This window comes from Antechinus flavipes, chromosome 1 (assembly GCF_016432865.1).
Source record: "Antechinus flavipes isolate AdamAnt ecotype Samford, QLD, Australia chromosome 1, AdamAnt_v2, whole genome shotgun sequence".
Taxonomy (NCBI): Eukaryota; Metazoa; Chordata; class Mammalia; order Dasyuromorphia; family Dasyuridae; genus Antechinus; species Antechinus flavipes.
This window is the reverse complement of record NC_067398.1, coordinates 590,669,605-590,688,909: the sequence shown is the minus strand read 5'-3', so window position 1 is coordinate 590,688,909 and position 19,305 is coordinate 590,669,605. Positions and strand designations below refer to the sequence as shown.

At 35.0% G+C, this 19,305-nt stretch overlaps 1 protein-coding gene across 1 annotated transcript in view; it reads left to right on the top strand.

Moving 5' to 3' along the window:
• The window catches only part of DPYS (dihydropyrimidinase), a 115,502-nt gene extending 99,573 nt beyond the window's left edge, over window positions 1-15,929 (top strand). Inside the window, exons 8-10 of the mRNA XM_051970968.1 lie at window positions 5,383-5,590; window positions 14,274-14,412; window positions 15,561-15,929. Of these exons, the coding sequence (XP_051826928.1) occupies window positions 5,383-5,590; window positions 14,274-14,390 (325 nt within the window). The 3' untranslated portion in view covers window positions 14,391-14,412; window positions 15,561-15,929. The remainder of the gene's footprint in view (window positions 1-5,382; window positions 5,591-14,273; window positions 14,413-15,560) is intronic.
• The last annotated feature ends 3,376 nt before the right edge of the window (window positions 15,930-19,305 follow it).

The window sequence follows — 19,305 nt, the reverse complement described above, 5'->3', positions numbered from 1 at the left end:
CATCAGACCATGTTACTAATAAAAAAACTGAGACTCAGAGGTTCAGGGATTTGCCTAAGGTTACCCACCAACTAATAAGTAACAGAGCCAGACATTTTGTTTTAGTTTAATTAACAATTATTTGTGCTCTCTTCCCTGCCCCTCCTATAATCACCCTCCACCTCTACCCCCAGGAAGAAAAATCCTTTTTTAACAAATGTGGATAGTCAAGCAAAACAAATTCTCGTACTGGACATGTCCAAAGTAGATGTCTCATTCTTCACTCAGAGGCCATTATTTCTCTGTTGATAGTGCACTACATGGGTTTTCTGGGATCATAATTGGTCATTGTGTCCTGATCAGAGTTCTTAAGTCTTTCAAACATCATTATTATATAAAGTGTTCTTTTGGTTCTGTTCATCTCACTCTGCATCAATTCATACAAGCCTTTCCAGGTTTCTGTGAACCTATCCCTTTTGTCATTTCATTTGGCAAAATAATATTCCACTGCTTTCATATACCACATTTTGTTGAGTCATTCCCCTGACTGATAGGAACCCCCACAGTTTTGAGTTCTTTGATACTGCAGAAAGGATTGCTGTACATTATTTTTGTACCTATGGGTTCTTTTCTTCTTTCTTTAATCTCTCTGAGATAAATCTGGTAGCTCCCTTTTTTGTTGTTGTTATTCTAATTGTATCCAATCCTCTATGACCCGATTTGGAGTTTTCTTGGCAAAGGTCCTGGAGTGGTCTGATACTTCCTTCTCTAGGTTATTTTACAGATGCAGAAACTGAAGCAAAGAAGGTTAAATGGGTAAAAAAAAAAAAAAAAAAGGGTGGGGGAGGCTATGCCCAGTTCAAAAAAATTTGGAGGGGTTTAGTTCCAAACTGTGAATCACTATAGCAGTCCCAGATTTCAACCCAGTTTCTCTTAATTTCAAATCTAATTCTTTTTTTTTATTCCTTCTCACAGACTCCATATTCCAGATATCGTATAAATATCTGGTTTTCAATAGCTTTTCTAGCTTATATGTTAACTGAGTGAAATGGAGAAAATAATGTAAAACAACTTAAAATAACTTTTCTTATAATAAGGAGGGTCAGTTTGGCACAAACTTTTAGCTACCCTTCTCATTCCTCTCCCTGCAAATCAAATAAAGGAATTCCTTTGGGCTGACCTTCAATAATTTTTCTCATGAGTAAAAGCAATTAAATCTTTTAAAATATAATAGAAAGCTATTAGCAATGGATAAACTATTTTCCTGCAGCTATAATGTGAATGATATCAAAGTTAATAAATTGGATAATAGTCTAATTTTTTACCCTTCAGGGTTTTTGCCTTTCTCACATTTTTAGTCTTAGAGATGCATGTGACTAGAACTCAGTAAGTCATGCATGGCATTTAGTAATATACAGAGACAAACCTGTCTATATGTGCTCCAAGGGAATTAAATAAACTGCAAGTTTCCTCAGGCAAAGTGACCAATGAAAACTGCTATCATATGAATGAATCCACTAGTGAAAATAAACCTAACAACACAAACAGAGGATGATTGCTTTTGATCTATGCCAGTTGATGAGACATTCAAGGCGTGGGTGTTGTTAGGTTTATTCCATTAAGTGTGTCTTAAATAAAAATAATTATTTTGGCCCATTTCATTATCTTGCTCAAAAAACCTCTGTAGCTCCCTACTTTGTTGTTCTGTTATCTCAATTGTGTCCAATCTTCATGATTCCATTTGGGGTTTTCTTGGCAAAAGTACTGGCATGGTTTGCCATTTCTTCCAGCTCATTTAGTAGATGAGGAAACTGAGGCAAAAAGGGATGAATAATTTGCTCAGAATCACATAGCTCTATTGCTCCTAGGATAAAATACTAGCCCCTCTCTGGCATTTAAAGCCTGTCTGTCACAGCCTGGCAGCCATCAACCTTTCCAAGCAGGCAAGCAACATCATTTATTGTAACCAAAATGGTGATCCCTGGAAGGAATAGACCGATAGGAGAAGAAGGCTTGAATGATGGAGCGATATTCTAGGGGGAGAAGGCAACAGGGCCAAAGTGACGAAGTATGGAGACTAAGAAGCACAGTTGAGAGGAGAATGGTTTTAGACTTATTTCATGTTACTTTCCTTCTAGCAAAACCATAAACTGTACTAGCTGAACATAAACTAGCTGTCCCATAAACCTAACATTCCATCTCTGATCTTCCTGCTTTTATATAGATTGTCATCCACAATGGAAATTCAGTGTCTTCTCACCTCTACCTCAGAATTTTTTAGCTCCTTCAAATATTGTTCAGGTGCCAGCTCATTCAATTCAATTCAATCAATTCAACAAACATTTATTAAACCTTTTCTGACTCTCCAGTTGTTCTACTCTCTCCAAATTGTCTTGTATTTAATTTTCTTCGTACCTGTTATCTTTTTCTCTGCCCTCCTTTCCCCCATTCCTTGCCTCAAATATAAACTACTTAAGGGAAGGAAACATTCTGGTTTTGTCTTGTATCCCTAGCACCTGACACAATGGCCAGCTCATAGTAAATGCTAGTTGAATTGCCTTGCCTGGCATAATTATTTTTTTGAGAAAAACTTAAGCACCAAAAAAAATTAGAAAATGCCCAAGGAAACAGTTACTAAAAGAAATACAAATGCCATGTTTTGTTTGTTTGTTTTTTGGTTCAAGAGATTGAGGTCATTGGTCAAATCTGTAGTTCTTTGCTTGAAAAGTAACTTTTTTGTTATGTTTCACATAAGCATTTTAAAAATCCCTTCCTGTCCTCCCTAGTCTTGGAAATGTCTTTTCTTCTTGGGAATTTACAAGAGACTAAGACACTGTTGTTCGAATCACTTTAGAATAATTTTGCTAATTATGCCTAAACTGCATCTGCCATGTTGTTAGCATGAATGACAAAACACCTGGACAATCTAAGAAACAATGATGTGGAAGGACAGTTGAAACTATCAGAAAGATATTAAAACTCTGTGGTTCAAGAATTACATAAATTCAAATTAGTTTTTATTATTATTTTTTAAGCAATAACAACAGGAATCATAGTATAACAGATAAAAAAGCTGCCCTCAAAGTCAGGAAGACTGGAATCAAGTGCCATCTCTGACAGATACTGATTGTATGCTTAGTCAAGTCACAATCTCTCAGTGCTTAAGACTTAGTTACTTAGTTAAGAGTTAGTAACTTAGTTACTGAGGTGTTAAATTGCATTGATAAGGGGAACAATCTCTTTTGAGAGTTCCTGATACCAGTGAAATCCCAATAACCAAAATGAATAGGACAATAGGACTGGGGAATAAGAAATTTCTCAATGGAAGTTAGAACCTTAATTCTTACAGACTATTGAGTGCCATATAGTAAATATTAGAATCACATTTTTAAAAATGGATTAAAATATTTCTTGAGCAATAGAAATAACCCCCTACCTGTCCTCTTTACTTCTATTCTTTAACTAATCCAACCCAATTTTCATTCATTTTGCCAAAATGACCTTTTTTTTTTTCACTTTCTCTGGCGTCAGAGTATGTAAGATCCAATATCTGTTTCAAGTCCTGCTTAATTCAAGAATTAAGAATGATCTGGGAAAATCACAAGTCATTTAATCTTTCTTAATCTCAGTTTCCTCATCTGTTAAATGAGAAGATTGGATATGGTGACTCCTGAGGTCCCTTTCAGAATAAAGTCTATGATTATCATGTCCATAATATATGTTTAATATTTGCTACCCATGGTCCCTACCTCTGAAAAATAAAGAAGAGAGAGATGAATTTTCTCACTTTCTTTCTGGAGATATCCTTTGTTATTATACTAACCCAGTATTCATTTTTTTTTGTTCTTTCTATTTATATTGTTATTTGTTGTTGTTCTATCATTTTTTCAATTTTGTCTGACTCAGTGTGACCCCATTTGGAGTTTTCTTGGCAAAGATACTAGAGTGGTTACCCTGGTTTCTTTGGTTCTTTCTCTGGTTCATTTCACAAATGAGGAAACTGAGGCAAATGGAGATGAGTGATTTGCCCAGGCTGCTAAATATCTTAGGCCAGATTTGAATTCACTAAGATAATTCTTCCTGACTCCAGGTCCAGTACTGTGCCACCTGAATGCTGGCATTTATATTGTTATAGTGTGTGTTGTTTTCTTGATTCTGTTTTCTTTATTTTGCCTCTTTTTTCCACATAAAGACCCCGTGTTTCTCTGGATTGCTTCGTATCTATTTTCTTTTGGCACAGTAATATTCATAGTCATAGTCATATTTATACATCACACTTCATTTAGCCATTCCATAATCATTAGGATCTGGTTCTTATTGCTGGTTCTTAATATGATTTTACAAATACACAAACTTTAGTCTTTCAATACATGAAAACAAGGACCTCATACAACTAAAACTGGTATAAAGAGGAACTCCTGAAAAATTCCCTCAATTGTTATGATATACTATAAAATAAGCTCATTGTTATAATATACTCAGAGTCTATAAGATAATTGGCAAGCATTCTTGTTTCATACTTGAACTTCATGAATCCCCTTTTGTTTTAATCTCATGCTTTTTAACGTATCATATAATTTCAAAGCATTGTCTATCTATCTATCTATTTATCTATCTATCTATCATATATCCATCCTACTATATTGTCTAGATATCTTTTGCTTTTACTTTTTAAGCCTGGAAGTTTGAAAAAATAAGTTGGGGGTTAAGGGTAGTAGATAACGTAAAAAGTCCTTTGCACCAAAAGGATTTGTCCAAAAAGCCAAAAAATATGGCCTCTTTTTTTTAATGCCAAAAAATAGTGGCAATACATTTCTAAATGGCACACAGCATATATAAGAGATTCTGGATTTGCCCACTAAGAGATTACATTTTTCCCCTGCATTTTTTCTTTGAAAGGAATAATCTTCCAAAATAAGCTATTCTTTAAAAATCCAACTTTTTTAGACAAGATTATAAAAATAGAAATTTAAATCCAAAGGACAATTTCCTTACCTGCCTTAATAAATGGAAGCAATTGCCTATTTGATTTTATGCTTTTAGGAAGCCTAATTACTTTGTGGTGAAATATTAATGTCATATTCAATTCTTGTAGTCACTTCTCAGAATATGATAAAGCTATGGTTTAATAGAGTTCCTCAGTTTTTTTCCTAAGTCATTCTTCTTCAAGTATTTTAAGTTCCACTCAGAAAAACACTAATGAGTTAGAGATTAAAAAAAAGTTAGATTATTCATTCATTTCTTTCTCTTTTTTTTTGGATACATTTTGTTTTGACCCATTAGTCACTTTCAACAAACAACCCAACCCATTCCTCCCATTACTTTTTTACATTAAAAAAAATGAATCTACCTATTAGAGTGATTGCAAGTGGTAGTACATGTTATTTTCCATTTTAAATACAGGACTATTTCTGCAAAAACTCATCATCAAGCTGTTAACTTCAATATATTTGAGGGAATGGTCTGTCATGGGGTACCCCTTGTGACTATTTCAAGAGGCAAGGTGGTATACGAAGCTGGAAATTTTAATGTCAGTGCAGGAGATGGAAAATATATTCATCGGAAACCATTTGCTGAATATGTTTACAAAAGAATCAAACAGAGAGATCAGGTGAGTATAGAAAAATCTATCCAGAATAGACTACCACTCCCTCCCCAAATTTGGAGTTTTTCCTCTCTCAATTCTATTGCTTTAGATTTCATATAAATCAGTCAGTCAATATATGTTTGATTATTGTGTGCCAGACACTTTAGTAAGCATTGAGAATATTATTGTTTGTTTTTTATTCTCAAAGAGAACCATGACATTGGAGAGGTGATATGACATGCAAGGGAATTGGATTTAAGTGAAGGGTACTATGCAAATCACCTACCTCACTTTCTTCTCCAGAGCCATCTGGGTCTAGTGGCCAGATATAGATAAGGATCATTGGATATGAGCCTGGATTCACTTTGGTAAACTAAGTCTTTTAAGAGGTCTCAGTTTGACTAAGACAAATCCCAATCAGTGATTAAATATAGGCAAGAGCAGAGTCAGAGAATTACCTCTTTTACTTAATTAAAAAAAATCATTCTGAGAAGGGAAGATTAACAGAGTTTCTGGCCCAAACAGAAACAATCGCTACTTACATTTACTGGAAGTCAATCAGTGTGTATAAACATAAGCGGAAGACAAACTCTGACTTCAAGGAGCCTGTATTCTAATGCAGGAAGAAAACACATAACATGAAGCTGAAAAGGTTTCAGAAAGGAGGAGGATGGTTATATTGAAAAGCATGGTAGAGAAAGTGTAGAATACAACCTAGAAAGGAATACAGCTAGCCTGAACTTCCCTCCATGAATGAACATTCTGGGAGAAACCACCCAATCAGAGGAAGAGGTCACAAGAATAAAAAGTACTTTCAGTGGATGAATTCTAGACCCTGGGGCATATCAGCAGCATAGTGAAGAAAATCCTAAATACATTTTAGAGAGTATTTCCATAGGGCCAAGAATGAGATCAATGTTGTACTTGGATTGTGTACTCGCTTTTCCCTTTTAATGTAGTATATTTTAAAATTTTAACTTTTTTTTCCCAGCTCTTCTTCCATATGTTGTTAGATAGAGAAAAAGAGAGAGAATCCTTCTACTAAATTATATATATATCCTTCTACTAACATATATATGTTTTATCTTTGTATATATATCTATATTCACAGATAAAATAGTCATATTGACTATCTCCTAAAATGTGTCATTCTGTACCTCTTTGTCAGAAGGCAGAAAGCATACTTACTTGGTCCTCTAAAATCTTAATTGGTCACTGCACTGATCAAATTCCTTAAATCTTTCAGGTTTTTTGACAATGCTAATATTATACAAATTGTTCTGCTGGTTCTGCTCAGTTTACTCTGCATCAGTTCATATAAGAGTTCTCAGGATTTACTTTCCATCTTGTTCATCATTTCTTATGGCACAATATTATTTCATTACTTATATATACAATAATTTAGCCAGATATTTCTCAAATCATGGACATCCCCTTAGTTTCCAAAACTTTGCCATTATGAAAAGAGCTGCTATAAATATTTTTGTACATATGGATTCTTTTCTTTTTTTCTATATTTTCTCTGAAGGATAGGCCTAATTCTTATCACTAGGTCAAAAAATATATGTGGTTTAGTGACTTTTTGAATGGAGTTCCAATCAAAATTTTACTAGTAGTACAAATGCATCACTCCCTGCCCTCTTTGCAGTCCCTCTTAACATTTTTCATTTTCCTTTTTTTGTCAACTCTGCTACTCTGATTATTGTGAGGTGGAACCTCACTTAATTTATTTGCATTTGTCTAATTATTTGAAGCATTTGTCATGCAGTTATCGATTGTTTTTATTTCTTCCTTAGTAAACTGCCTATTCATCTCATTTACTGTATCAATTAAGGAATGGCTTTTATTTTAATAAATTTGAATAATAAACTAGTGCACTTTCAAAAATTGCTTCCTATGTTTAGCAATGCTTAGACAAATGTTTCTAGAGAAAGTATATTTGTTATGGATAGTCTCAAGAAATAAATGACCCTTTTTGCTGGATGAAAGCATAACAACCAAAGGTCATGTGCCTATATTATAGTGGTTCTAAAAAATTATATATTGTAATCCAGTGAGTTTATTAATTAAATAGTAAATTTTCTTTTTTTTTAAATAACTTTTTATTGACAGAACCCAAGCCAGGGTAATTTTTTACAGCATTATCCCTTGCACTCACTTCTGTTCTGATTTTGTAAATTTTCTTAAATTAAAAAAATGATCCTGTCATTATTGGCAGGGGATCCAAAAAAAGACAACCAAAAATTAAATTTTTATAAATCATAAATATTTCGAGTGCTACCTGCCAACAGAAAATGCTTTCTTATTTTACTAGTAAGACCAATGCATTATTTCCATAATCTGGATTTATGAGCTTTATATAGTGATGTTTATTTCCTTTATTTTCCTGATATGAAGAGCTAACCACCTTGCCTCATGATGCTATGAAGTGGTCCTGACTTCTCAAAGCTAATGGCCTGCATCAGGGGAATAGTCTACCCAAGTTTGTAAAGCTTCATCACCAGAAGGTTGGCCACTAAATGATGGAGTTTTTGTTCACAAGAGCTTTTGAAACCACCATTTAATAGGGTACATCAGTAGGGACAGTTCCATTACACATAAGTGGAATTACATGTATTTTGAAGCGCTTAAGGCAAGTAGATGGGACAGTGGAAAGTGTGCTGGACTTGGAGTCAGGAAGAACTGAATTTAATTCGGAGTAAACCTCAGACATTCACTGTCTGTGTCACTTCAGTCAAGTTATTTAACTTCATATATAAAATGAGTATAATAATAACATCTACTTCCCAATGTTGTTGTAAAGATAAAAAGAGGACATATTTGTAAAAATGCTTAGCAACCCTTGAAGTTCTATATGAATACTAAATATTATATCATATTTTTAAAGAGTGGATTTCTGGTACATTTTAAAGGATTGTTTAATAAAAATTCAGGTCCATCAAAAAAGAATCCATTTTGTCAAAAAGGCCAACTTGTATAGACTACTCATTCATTCATTAATCTAAGCATTCATTCAGTGCTTTGAAGATCTACAATTTTGTTGGCATAGGAATTCTCCCTACACAAGTCACAATCCCTCTAAATTAGTAGCCGGTGTTCATCAGTTGCCACAGTCAAAAATTTAATCTTTATGGTGACTATCTGAACTTGGCCTGGTTCTCAGATAACAAAAGTAGATGGTCATCACTAGGTCTATAGACAGAACTTGGTGAAGCCTACTAGAGCTTTACTCTACTTGAAGAATGTCAGAGAACTGGGATTCACTTCCCTAACATAGAAGTGACAATCTATGTGGCATGGGAAGCCTTTAGTGGAGGCACATTGACATATACTCAAAATAGTTTTTAGTACACTGATGCCTTCACTGCATCTCTCTCACTGGATGGCATTTCAGTGAATAATTCCTTGATAGAAAGGTAACCATTTCTACATCCACCATGTGTAATTTAGATGTCTTCCTACTTGATTTAAGAAGAAATCTTGAAACTCTTTCATTATTAAGAAATGAAAGCAAAAGAATTAATTGGCCATATTGATCAATAAATGTTAAATTTATTGATCATCTTTATTTAATATATATTAAGTTGGGGGTGAGAAGAGCAAGGTCAAGGTGAAGTTCAAATATGGTGTGTTTACTTCATTCAGACTCTGCTAATTTGAAATAATTGCTGGACCAAACATTTCATATATAGTTGGCTATATTAATGTATAATGTGTTTGCTTTCACTAAGGAAAAATACAAAATAATTTACATGTCTGGAAATTTTCATAGTATTTCTCACATATGAATTAATCCAACCTAAAATCCAGTCTTTTGAAATCATAGGCTCATGAAATTAAGGACTCCTTAAATATAGCTCTAGCAATTATTTCTTATACATTAAAGTGCTTTTTATCTTTATGATACAAATTTGTCAAAACATAGGCCTGCTGTGAATTTTAATTTTTCATTAATTTGTCACATTTTATTTATTAGTACAGAGTTAAATTTTCATTTAGAATGTATACTTCATTCCTTCATTAATCATTTATTAGGTGCTTATTACTTGTAAGAGATTAGAGATAAAAAGGTGATTATGATACAGAATCTACTCTCAAGGACATTATAATCTACTGTAAGTATACAAATACTTATAATATAAAGGAAAATGGAAAAAAATACAAGATAACTAAAAGACTGAGAAATTTCAGGGAGCAGAGAGCTAGATCATTTTTAGCCAAAGAGTCAGTAAGTCTCACTGAGATGGCACTGAAATTAGACTTTTGAAAGGGATAAACTTCAACAGATGGAGATTGGAAGTAAAATTCATCGAAGATATGGAAAATGATATAGACAAAAACATGAAAAATGGAGAGGATAGGACCAATAAAGAAAGATGGATATTAATAAAATGATATTGATTAGAATGCAAAATGCATAAAGAGGAATGGTAATGGAAAAAGGCTGGAAAGGTAGATTGTAGTCCTACTGAGGAGGGTCTTGAAAACCAGAATCAAATAATAGAGAGCCACTGAAGGTTTTTGAGTAAAAAATAATAACAGGATCAAAATGGTACATTAAAAAGTTTACTTGAATATTAAAGATAGAGAAGGATGGACTTAAAAAAGAAGAAAAAGAAAAGGAAGTAGGTTATTACACTAGTCAAAGCAGGCAAAGATGAGGATCTGAGTTAGAGTGAATGAAGTTTCCATGGCCAGCAAATGTGAGAGCTACTGCTCAGGTAGAATCAATCGAATTTGATAATTGATTGAAAGTACACAGTGAGAGAAAAGGTGACTGAGAGGATGGTGATGCCATCCACAGAAATAGAGAAATCAAGAGTTGGCACTACACACTTCTCAGATTGGCTAAAATGACAGGAAAAAATAATAACGAATGTTGGAGATGATGAGGGAAAACTGGGACATTGATACATTGTTGGTGGAATTGTGAATACCTGCAGCCATTCTGGAGAGTTATTTGGAACTATGCTCAAAGGATCAGCAAACAGTGCATGCTCTTTGACCCAGCAGTGTTTCTGCTGGGCTTATATCCCAAAGAGATCTTAAAGTTGGGAAAGAGACCCACATGTGCAAAAATGTTTGTGGCAGCCCTCTTTGTAGTGGCAAGAAAATGGAAACTGAGTGGATGCCCCTCAATTGGAGAATGGCTGAATAAGTTATGGTATATGAATGTTATGGAATATTATTGTTCTATAAGAAATGACCAGCACAAGATGATTTCAGAAAGGCCTGCAGAGACTTACATGAACTGATGCTGAGTGAAATGAGCAGAACCAGGAGATCATTATACATGGCAACAGCAAAATTATACTACAATCAATTCTTATCAACAATGATATGTTTGAGGCCAGCTCCACTAGATTTGTGTTGGGGAGAGCCATCATTCAGATATTTTCAACTCATCATGGAGAGACAGTACACAATATAAATATAAAGCATTCATTTTCTACTTTAAAAAATTGTATAATTTAATTTATAAAATACCAGAGACCAGAGAGAGGACCAGGGGGACTGAGTGTGAATCACAACATAGTGTTTTCACCTCTTTTGTTGTTGTTTGCTTGCTTGTTTTTTTCTTTCTCATTTTCTCCTTTTGATTTGATTTTTCTTGTGCAGTATGATAAATATGGAAACATGTATAGAAGAATTGCACATGTTTAACATGTATTGGATTGCTTGCTGTCTAATGGAGAGGGATGGGAGGGAGAAACATTTGGAACACAAGTTTTTGCAAGGGTGAATGTTAAAAACTATCTTTATATGTATTTTGAAAATAAAAATCTATTATTAAAAAAAGAAAGCAAGGGTTGAGGAAGATATGGGGAGAAAGACGGTGAGTTCAGTTTATGTGTTAGGTTTGAAGTAACAGGGGGACTTGCAAGTAAAGATTTTATCCATGACTATGGTAGGAGAGTTTCTAGGTAAAAAAATAGCTGGGAAAGATGTCAAGGGACATGATAAATCTTGAATCTTCAGATGATAAGCCAGTGAGTTTGCTTACTATTTCTAGTGAAATTTATTGTGGTTCAGTCAGGAAATAATCTGGGATTTGCTTGGTAAATCTACTAGAATAGTTTTTGCCATTCTCTCCTCTAGCTCATTTTATAGTGACTTGGTAGGGTTACACTGCTGGCAAGTGTTTGAGGTCAGATTTAAGTTTGGGTTCTCCTGATTCCAGATCCAGAACTCTATTCGTTGTGCCACCCAATGTGCAGTACCCTAACAAGCTTGTTTGATGGTAGTATTCAGAAAGCCAGATGGTAGAATAAAAAACAATTCTGGGGTTAGGATTAGAAGACTCAAACGCTAGTCCTGTGGCTGTCTGCATATATGGCCTTGGATAAGGCACTTTTATTTCATAGGGGACCTCGGTTTCTTCTTTTGTCAAATGAAGGGATTGAGTGAAATCTCTAAAATTACTTTTTATGCTAGAGGTACATCTTTGTATAGATTGATTATATTATTTATATTGGGTAAAAACATAATATATATTTGCCACAAGAAGGTTTAAAAATTTTTTTTCTCTCATTTTCAATTAAGGGGTGGAAGGGAGAGAAATAAGACTTATTAATTAAAAATATATAATTAATTTTAATAATTCAATTAAAATATTGAAGGAAGTACTAGAAACATATCAACTGTAATCACACCTACTCTTGAATTGGGAATTTTTAAAAAGTCTTTTTAAGTTGGGGCATCTAACTGGCACAATGGATAGAGCACTAGCCCTGAAGTCAGGAGGACCTGAGTTCAAATCTGGTCTCAGACACTTAACATTTCCTAACTGTATGACCTTGGGCAAGTCATTTAACCCCAATTGCCTCAGCAAAAAAAAAAAAGTCTTTTAAAGTTTAAAATTTTAAAGTTAATTACACTTTCAGTCTTAAAGGTAGTATGACATAGTGGGTAGAGTGTTGGGTTTAGCATCAAGAAGCCCTGGGTTCAGACCTCCTTTGGCACTGATTAGCTGTATGATCTTGGACAAATCACTTTATCTCTATATGTCTAAGATAACTCTCCAGACCAAACTTTGATCATTCAGATATTTTCAACCCATTATGGAGAGATGTACACAATATAAATACATAGCATTCATTTTCCACTTTAGAAAATTCTATAATTTAATTTTTAAAATATACAATAGTTGGCTTGGTAGCACATTCCTGTAATTCCTGCTGTTGAGAAGGTTAAGTTGGTAGATTGCTTGAGTTTCGGAGTTTCGATATGGGATACACACTAAGTTTGACATTGATATCATTGCTTAAAGAAGAGGAAGTTAGCCCAGATTGGTCAGAATCAGTGTCCAAAACTCCCTTGCTAATGATGGGATAGTGATTGGAATGAGGCTCTCTGTAGTTTCTCACCCTGGTCTTTAGAGACTTTGTCAGTTAACAATTTATTTGTGGCCAGTATGAAGTTTTAGCTTTAGGAGTAGGGAATGCATATCTGCACACCTGTGAAAAGGACATTATTTATTTAGAACAGAATTACAAGTTTAGTCAGCCTATACCAGATGCTTGTTCCAGGTTCCTCTTTAGTCCAGATGTAGCACCACTGCTCATGCAAGCTGTTTGGTCCATAGAAGGGGCAAGGGAAAGTAATATCAGTATTCATATTAGAGAAATAGAGCAAAACTAGCATTCTTTCAAGATTGCCAACAAAAAGTGTCATTGAACATTATCATCATTACCAACACTTATCCAGGGTATCTTAAAGACTTAGTGCAATTTTAAGCTATTAAAACTTAATATTTTGCAAAGCACTTTACATTTGTGAGGCAAGTGCTATTACTATCCCCATTTTACACATGTGAAAACTGAAACCAAGCCAAGTTAAATGAATTGCCTATGGCCGCATACATAGTAAATATTAGAGACAAGGTTCTAACTCAGATATTCCCAACTCCAAGCTCAGCATTCTATGCCTCGCAGCATTTATTGCAAGTTTTTAAAATTAAATTATTAAGTAATAGCTGAGATATATTCAATTCAACAGTAAAACACAACAAAAAGTCAATATATTAGAATGGGATTTAATATTAGGTAATAACAATCACAAGCATAGAGAGCTATTGTAGGAACTCTGGGGGAACAGAGTAGAGACAGATAAGCTTCAGTGCTAAGAAGCATCACAGGACATGATGTTAAAGAAACTACTTTGGCTGGATGAGAAGAGCTTTGGCAGAAAATTTGTGGAGTCAGATCTCCCTGAGCCAGGAGGAGAATTTCTGTCAAAGGGATGGGGAAATAGTACAATAGTGAGAAGGTCTCTCAAGGGCTTTTGCTTATTCCCAAAATTTAAACAAAAAATGTTTTGTCTCATTTATATAGTTAAAGATCTTCAAATTGCTTTCTCTACAACTTTTTAAGATAGCATAAACATTATCTTCAATTTGTAGGTTAAAAAAAAAAGGATTAGAGAAATTAAGACTTCCCTCAATTATACAATAAATAAGTCAGAAGGAGGATTTGAATTCATATCTCCTGAGTCGAAGTCTGGTTTTCTTTCCCCAGCTACTTTTATTACTTGGAAATTAGACTTCTTGAAATTGCCTAAAAAGACTTGCATTTAGTTTTAAAAGAAGAGAAGCTAAGAGATAACTCCCCCAAAACTACATGCACAAACACACACACATGCATGCATACATAGAAACACACAAAAAATGAAATATATAAAAAAAGAAAAATGTAATGTTTTTTTCCAGACTTGCATACCTGTCCCTGTGGAGCGACTCCCTTACAAAGAGGAAGTGATTTTGTTAAAGGGCAGTGGGAAAAAAGAAGCTTCAGCACCTGTAACCAGGAAAAAGGCCCATCACTAAGGCTTTGTTTTAGCACTCTCAGGTAATGCATTGCTCACAGTCAAATACTATTCAGGGGGACTTTGGTGCCAGAAAGGCAACCTGGGTGTCATATGAATTTCATATCTCCTTCACAATTTGTAAGTTTGTAAAGCAAGTGAACACTAAAGCACAGAAGTCTTTGGGGAGTTTGTTTAAAGTAGGGTAATATTTATAAAAAGCTTCATATATCATAAAGCTCTATTATCAATATTGTCTATTGTTATTATTTAAAGTGATGAGAGTCTGAATAATGGAAAGTTTAAGAAAATGACCTTTCATTAAATTTGGGTTATTATCATTAGGTAAAGAGTTGAATGCAGAGAAGGCTCACCCTCTGAGATCTAGAATTCATTTAAATTCAACAAAATCTATTAATCAAGAAATATTTTATAATATATAATCACTGATATATGGTGAGTGCTGTGCTAAGTGTTAGAGATACAAAGATTTAACAAGTGAAATAGCCCAGGCCTTACCTGCAAAGAGCTTTTTTTAAGAGCTTGATATTCTCTCAGGAAAGACAATATGTATCTATACATATATAGGTAGATGTCTATATGTATATATATACAAATGTGTATGTATGTATGTACACACATGTATGCTTTGATCCTACTGTCTTAGGGCCAATAGCATGTGATAGACCCCTATTATATATAAGTATATGAAAAATAAATAACTAATACATGTGGTTTTTTAGGGAGATAGAGCATTATATAGCCATTGGGGAGATCAGGGAAAGCTCTATTTCATGCAATGTGTTGTGTTGGGTGCTGAGAGTACAGAGACAAAAGCAAAATGATTTTTGGACTAAAAAAGATTACATTTTGCTGGAAAGGACTGCTAAGATTGGTAGGGTGGGTAACAAATATCATGCAAAATTTTGGGAGGATATGGTATGGTCTGATCTGTCTCATTTATCTCAGATAGATAGATAGATAAATAAGAGAGAATATATGATTCAGAGGAATTATATTCCTTAATAATCTATAATTAATGACAATAACTTATCCATTAGAGAAGATAGCAGCCATTCTTATCTCTCTTATTGATTTACTTTGATTAACTTTCTTAATGATAGGCTATGGGGCTCAGCATTTTCTGTGTGAAGGGATATGTTACAATATATTTCTCTTCTTCTGTTCATAGGTTAAAAAAAAAAGCCAGAGGAAAGGGACCCAGAATATCATACCTTCAGCTGATAAGTCATGGTCTTATCTAGAAACACACAGTTAATATCACTACTTAAGGATTTTCTTGAAAGAATAATTACAATGGAACTTTTGTTCTCTCAGAAGTAAAGATTGCTGGAATTTTATGCAGAATCAAATTATAGACATAAATGAAGATGATGATTTTGGAAATTTCTGTATGAAAGTTAACCAGGAATCATTTGGAATAGTGTTATTACTTGTATCAAACATTTTAATTTTATGAATAGAAGTTATATCATATTCAGGATATATCTGTCATGAAAAGCTCCTTTCATTATAAGTAATAAAAATTTTTAGATCCTCATTAGCTCTTTAAAGCATCCTTTCTCTGTAACAAATTACATTTTCCCCCTTGATCCTAGGGGAGCTAGAATTCAGCAGAATGATGTCTCAAATGTAAACTACCTTCTCCACAATTATAAAATATATTCTGCTATACTTTCCCATGAAATTAGAAAATTCTTAATCTTAGATGACTTGAGAACCATGTAAAGGAATGAGAGATAGAATGGTCTCATTGCCATAAACATAGCTCACCCTGGAGATTGATAAGCCTGGATTCAGGTCCTGCTTATTATAAATGAAAGCTAAGTAATCATAGAGCAAGTTATTTAACTCTTCAGTGTCAGGCAATAATCTAAACTATAATTTAACAGAGTACTTGCCTGTCGGTTTCAGTTGACTTTCCATTCTCTAAATTCCCTGATTTGATGAAATCACACATCAAAGAGCAGAAAAAAAAAGATCAGGAAAAGTAGGAAAAAACAGGATTTGAAAAAATTAAATTCAATCTGCAATGCTGAAATGTAGGCTTTAGAGATGATTTTTTTTCTTGGATTTCTTTATTGTCCTATGTTGTAATTCTCCTTTGGTTGCAGAGAGAGAAACAAAGAGACCATAATAAGTATTTTTCTTTTCCCTAAGGAAGAGAAACCCTCAAAATGGCATAGATATAAAACTTTATGCCCTTTTATTCAAAACATATCCAAATCAATTTAAGAAATTATTATTTAGTATCGCCTATAAGCAAGGTGTGATGAACTTCACTTTGACCTAATCACAGTCAAAGTTTTTATTTAACCTCCATGCTTGATATCAAATGTTTGGAGGCCATCTGATTTGCATATCTAGTTCACTCTACCAACATTACAAACAGAATCACTTTGCACATTACAAACTTAAAAAAAAAATCCTTTTTGTTTTAGACAACCATGACAATTTTTTTTTTTCAAGCAGGTAGTTCTTTTCATATTTTTTGTTTGTTCATACTTTGTTCTCAAAGAGGACAAGTCATTATCAGGATGATGTCTTGACTTGCTTATGAATTGGATTTAAATGTGCAGGAATTGGATATGAGTGGGCCAGAGCTCTGCAAAGAAAATCAACCTGGACTTCCGGTTAAGATGGCGGAGAGGAGGCTCACAGTTGCATAAGCTCCGCGCTTTCTTTCACTATCCACTTCATTACAAGCCTCTGAATCAATGCTTGACTGAAAAAAACCCACAAATAGTTACCAAGAGAAGCCATCCTTGAGATCCGCTAAGAAAGGTCTGTCTTTACTGGAGGGCTGGGGCGGTTTTAGATCGGGCGCAGGCTGAGGGCAGCGGCAGTGAGAGCACGGGAGCAGACTGGAGAGGGGGTGGAGAGTGATCGTAGCCGTTTCTGCGGGGAGAGCTTCGCTACAGGTTTGGATACTTTCCTCCAGCAGCAAATCAACAGCCCAGCAGAGAAGCTAAAAACACCGGGGCTGAAGAACACAACCCCAAACAGCTGGAGTCTCTCAGGACCTGGCCGCCCCCCCCTTCCCCCCCCTCAGTGATTCAGCACGCTCTGGGATCTCAGAGCGCAGGCGCAGCACAGTCCTGCTAGTGCCTCACTGCTGCCCCCTGCAGTCTGTAGAGGAAGCTCGATAACACACCCAGCCCCCCCCCCAAAGAAAGACTCCAGTTTTTTCTGTTTTTCTTTGGTAGTTTGTCTCTGATTAATAGACAGAATGAGCAAGAAGCTGAAGAGGACTTTAACCCTTGACAGCTTCTACACAGATAGAGAGCAGACTCTAAATCCTGAGGAGACTAAAAACAGGCAGTCCCCAGGTGATTCCCCAAAGGAGGAGATTGTCTGTTCCTCAGCACAGATGAACCTCATAGAAGTGATTAAAAAGGCTCTCACAAGGGAGCTAGAAGAAAAATGGGAAAGCAGAGTGAGGCTTGGGAAAAGGAGAGGGAGGCTTGGCAAAAGAGCCTGGAGAAAGTTAAAGAGAGAGTGGATAAAGAAGTAAAATCCTTGAAAAATAGGATTAGTGAACTGGAAACAGAAAACAGCTCTCTAAAAAACAAAATTGGCGAAATGGAAAAAAATTCCACAGAACAAAAGAACTCAATGGGACAATTAGAGAAAGATTTTAAAAAAGTGAGTGAAGAGAATACTTCACTGAAAATCAGAATTGAACAAGTGGAATTGAATGACTCGAGGAGACAAGAAGAATCAGTCAAGCAAATCCAAAAAAATCAAACAATGGAGAAAAATGTGAAATACCTTCTGGGGAAGACAACAGACCTGGAAAACAGATCCAGGAGAGACAATCTGAGAATCATTGGACTCCCAGAAAAACATGATGAAAAAAAGAGCCTGGACACTGTCTTCCAGGAAATTATCAAAGAGAACTGCCCAGAAGTCATAGGAACAGAGGAAAAAATAAACATTGAAAGGATTCATCGATCACCCACTGAAAGGGATCCTAAAATCAAAACACCAAGGAATATAGTGGCCAAATGCCAGAACCCTCAGATGAAAGAAAAAATATTGCAAGCGGCTAGAAAAACCCAATTCAAGTATCAAGGAGCCACAATAAGGATCACCCAGGATCTGGCAGCATCCACATTAAAAGATCGAAGGGCCTGGAATATGATATTCCGAAAGGCTAAGGAACTTGGTATGCAACCAAAAATAACTTACCCAGCGAGAATGAGCATCTTTTTCCAGGGAAGAAGATGGACATTCAACGAAGTAAGCGAATTTCATCTATTTCTGATGAAAAAACCAGAACTTAACAAAAAGTTTGATCTACAAATATAGAACTCAAGAGAAATCTAAAAAGGTAAAGATTAATCTTGGGAACTATATTTTGACTATATAGATGTATAAAGAATACATGTATACCTTGTTCTAGAAATTGATGTGGAAAGGACATTGTACCAGAAAAAGGGTAAAGTGGGGGTAGTACATCTCATGAAGAGGCATAGGAAACCTATTATATCTGAGAGAAAGAATGGAGGGGGATGAATATAGTGGGTATCTTACTGCCTTCAGAATTGGCTTTAAGTGAAAAATCTTAAGACATATTCAATCTATGGTGAAACTTCTCCCATCTCATTGAAAAGTGAGAAGGGAAAAGTGGAAAGGGAAGGAATAAGCTAAGCGGAAGGGAATACGGGAACTGGGAGGGAAAGGGGTAAGATAGGGGGAGGAACTCTAAGGTGGGGGGAGGGACACTAAAAAGGGAGGGCTGTGAGAAGCAAGGGGTGCTCACAAGCTTAATACTTGGAAGGGGGGGAAAGGGGAAAGAAGGGAGGAAAGCATAAACCGGGGTTAACAAGATGGCAAGTAATACAGAATTGGTCATTCTAACCATAAACGTGAACGGGGTAAACTCCCCCATAAAGAGGAAGCGGTTAGCAGAA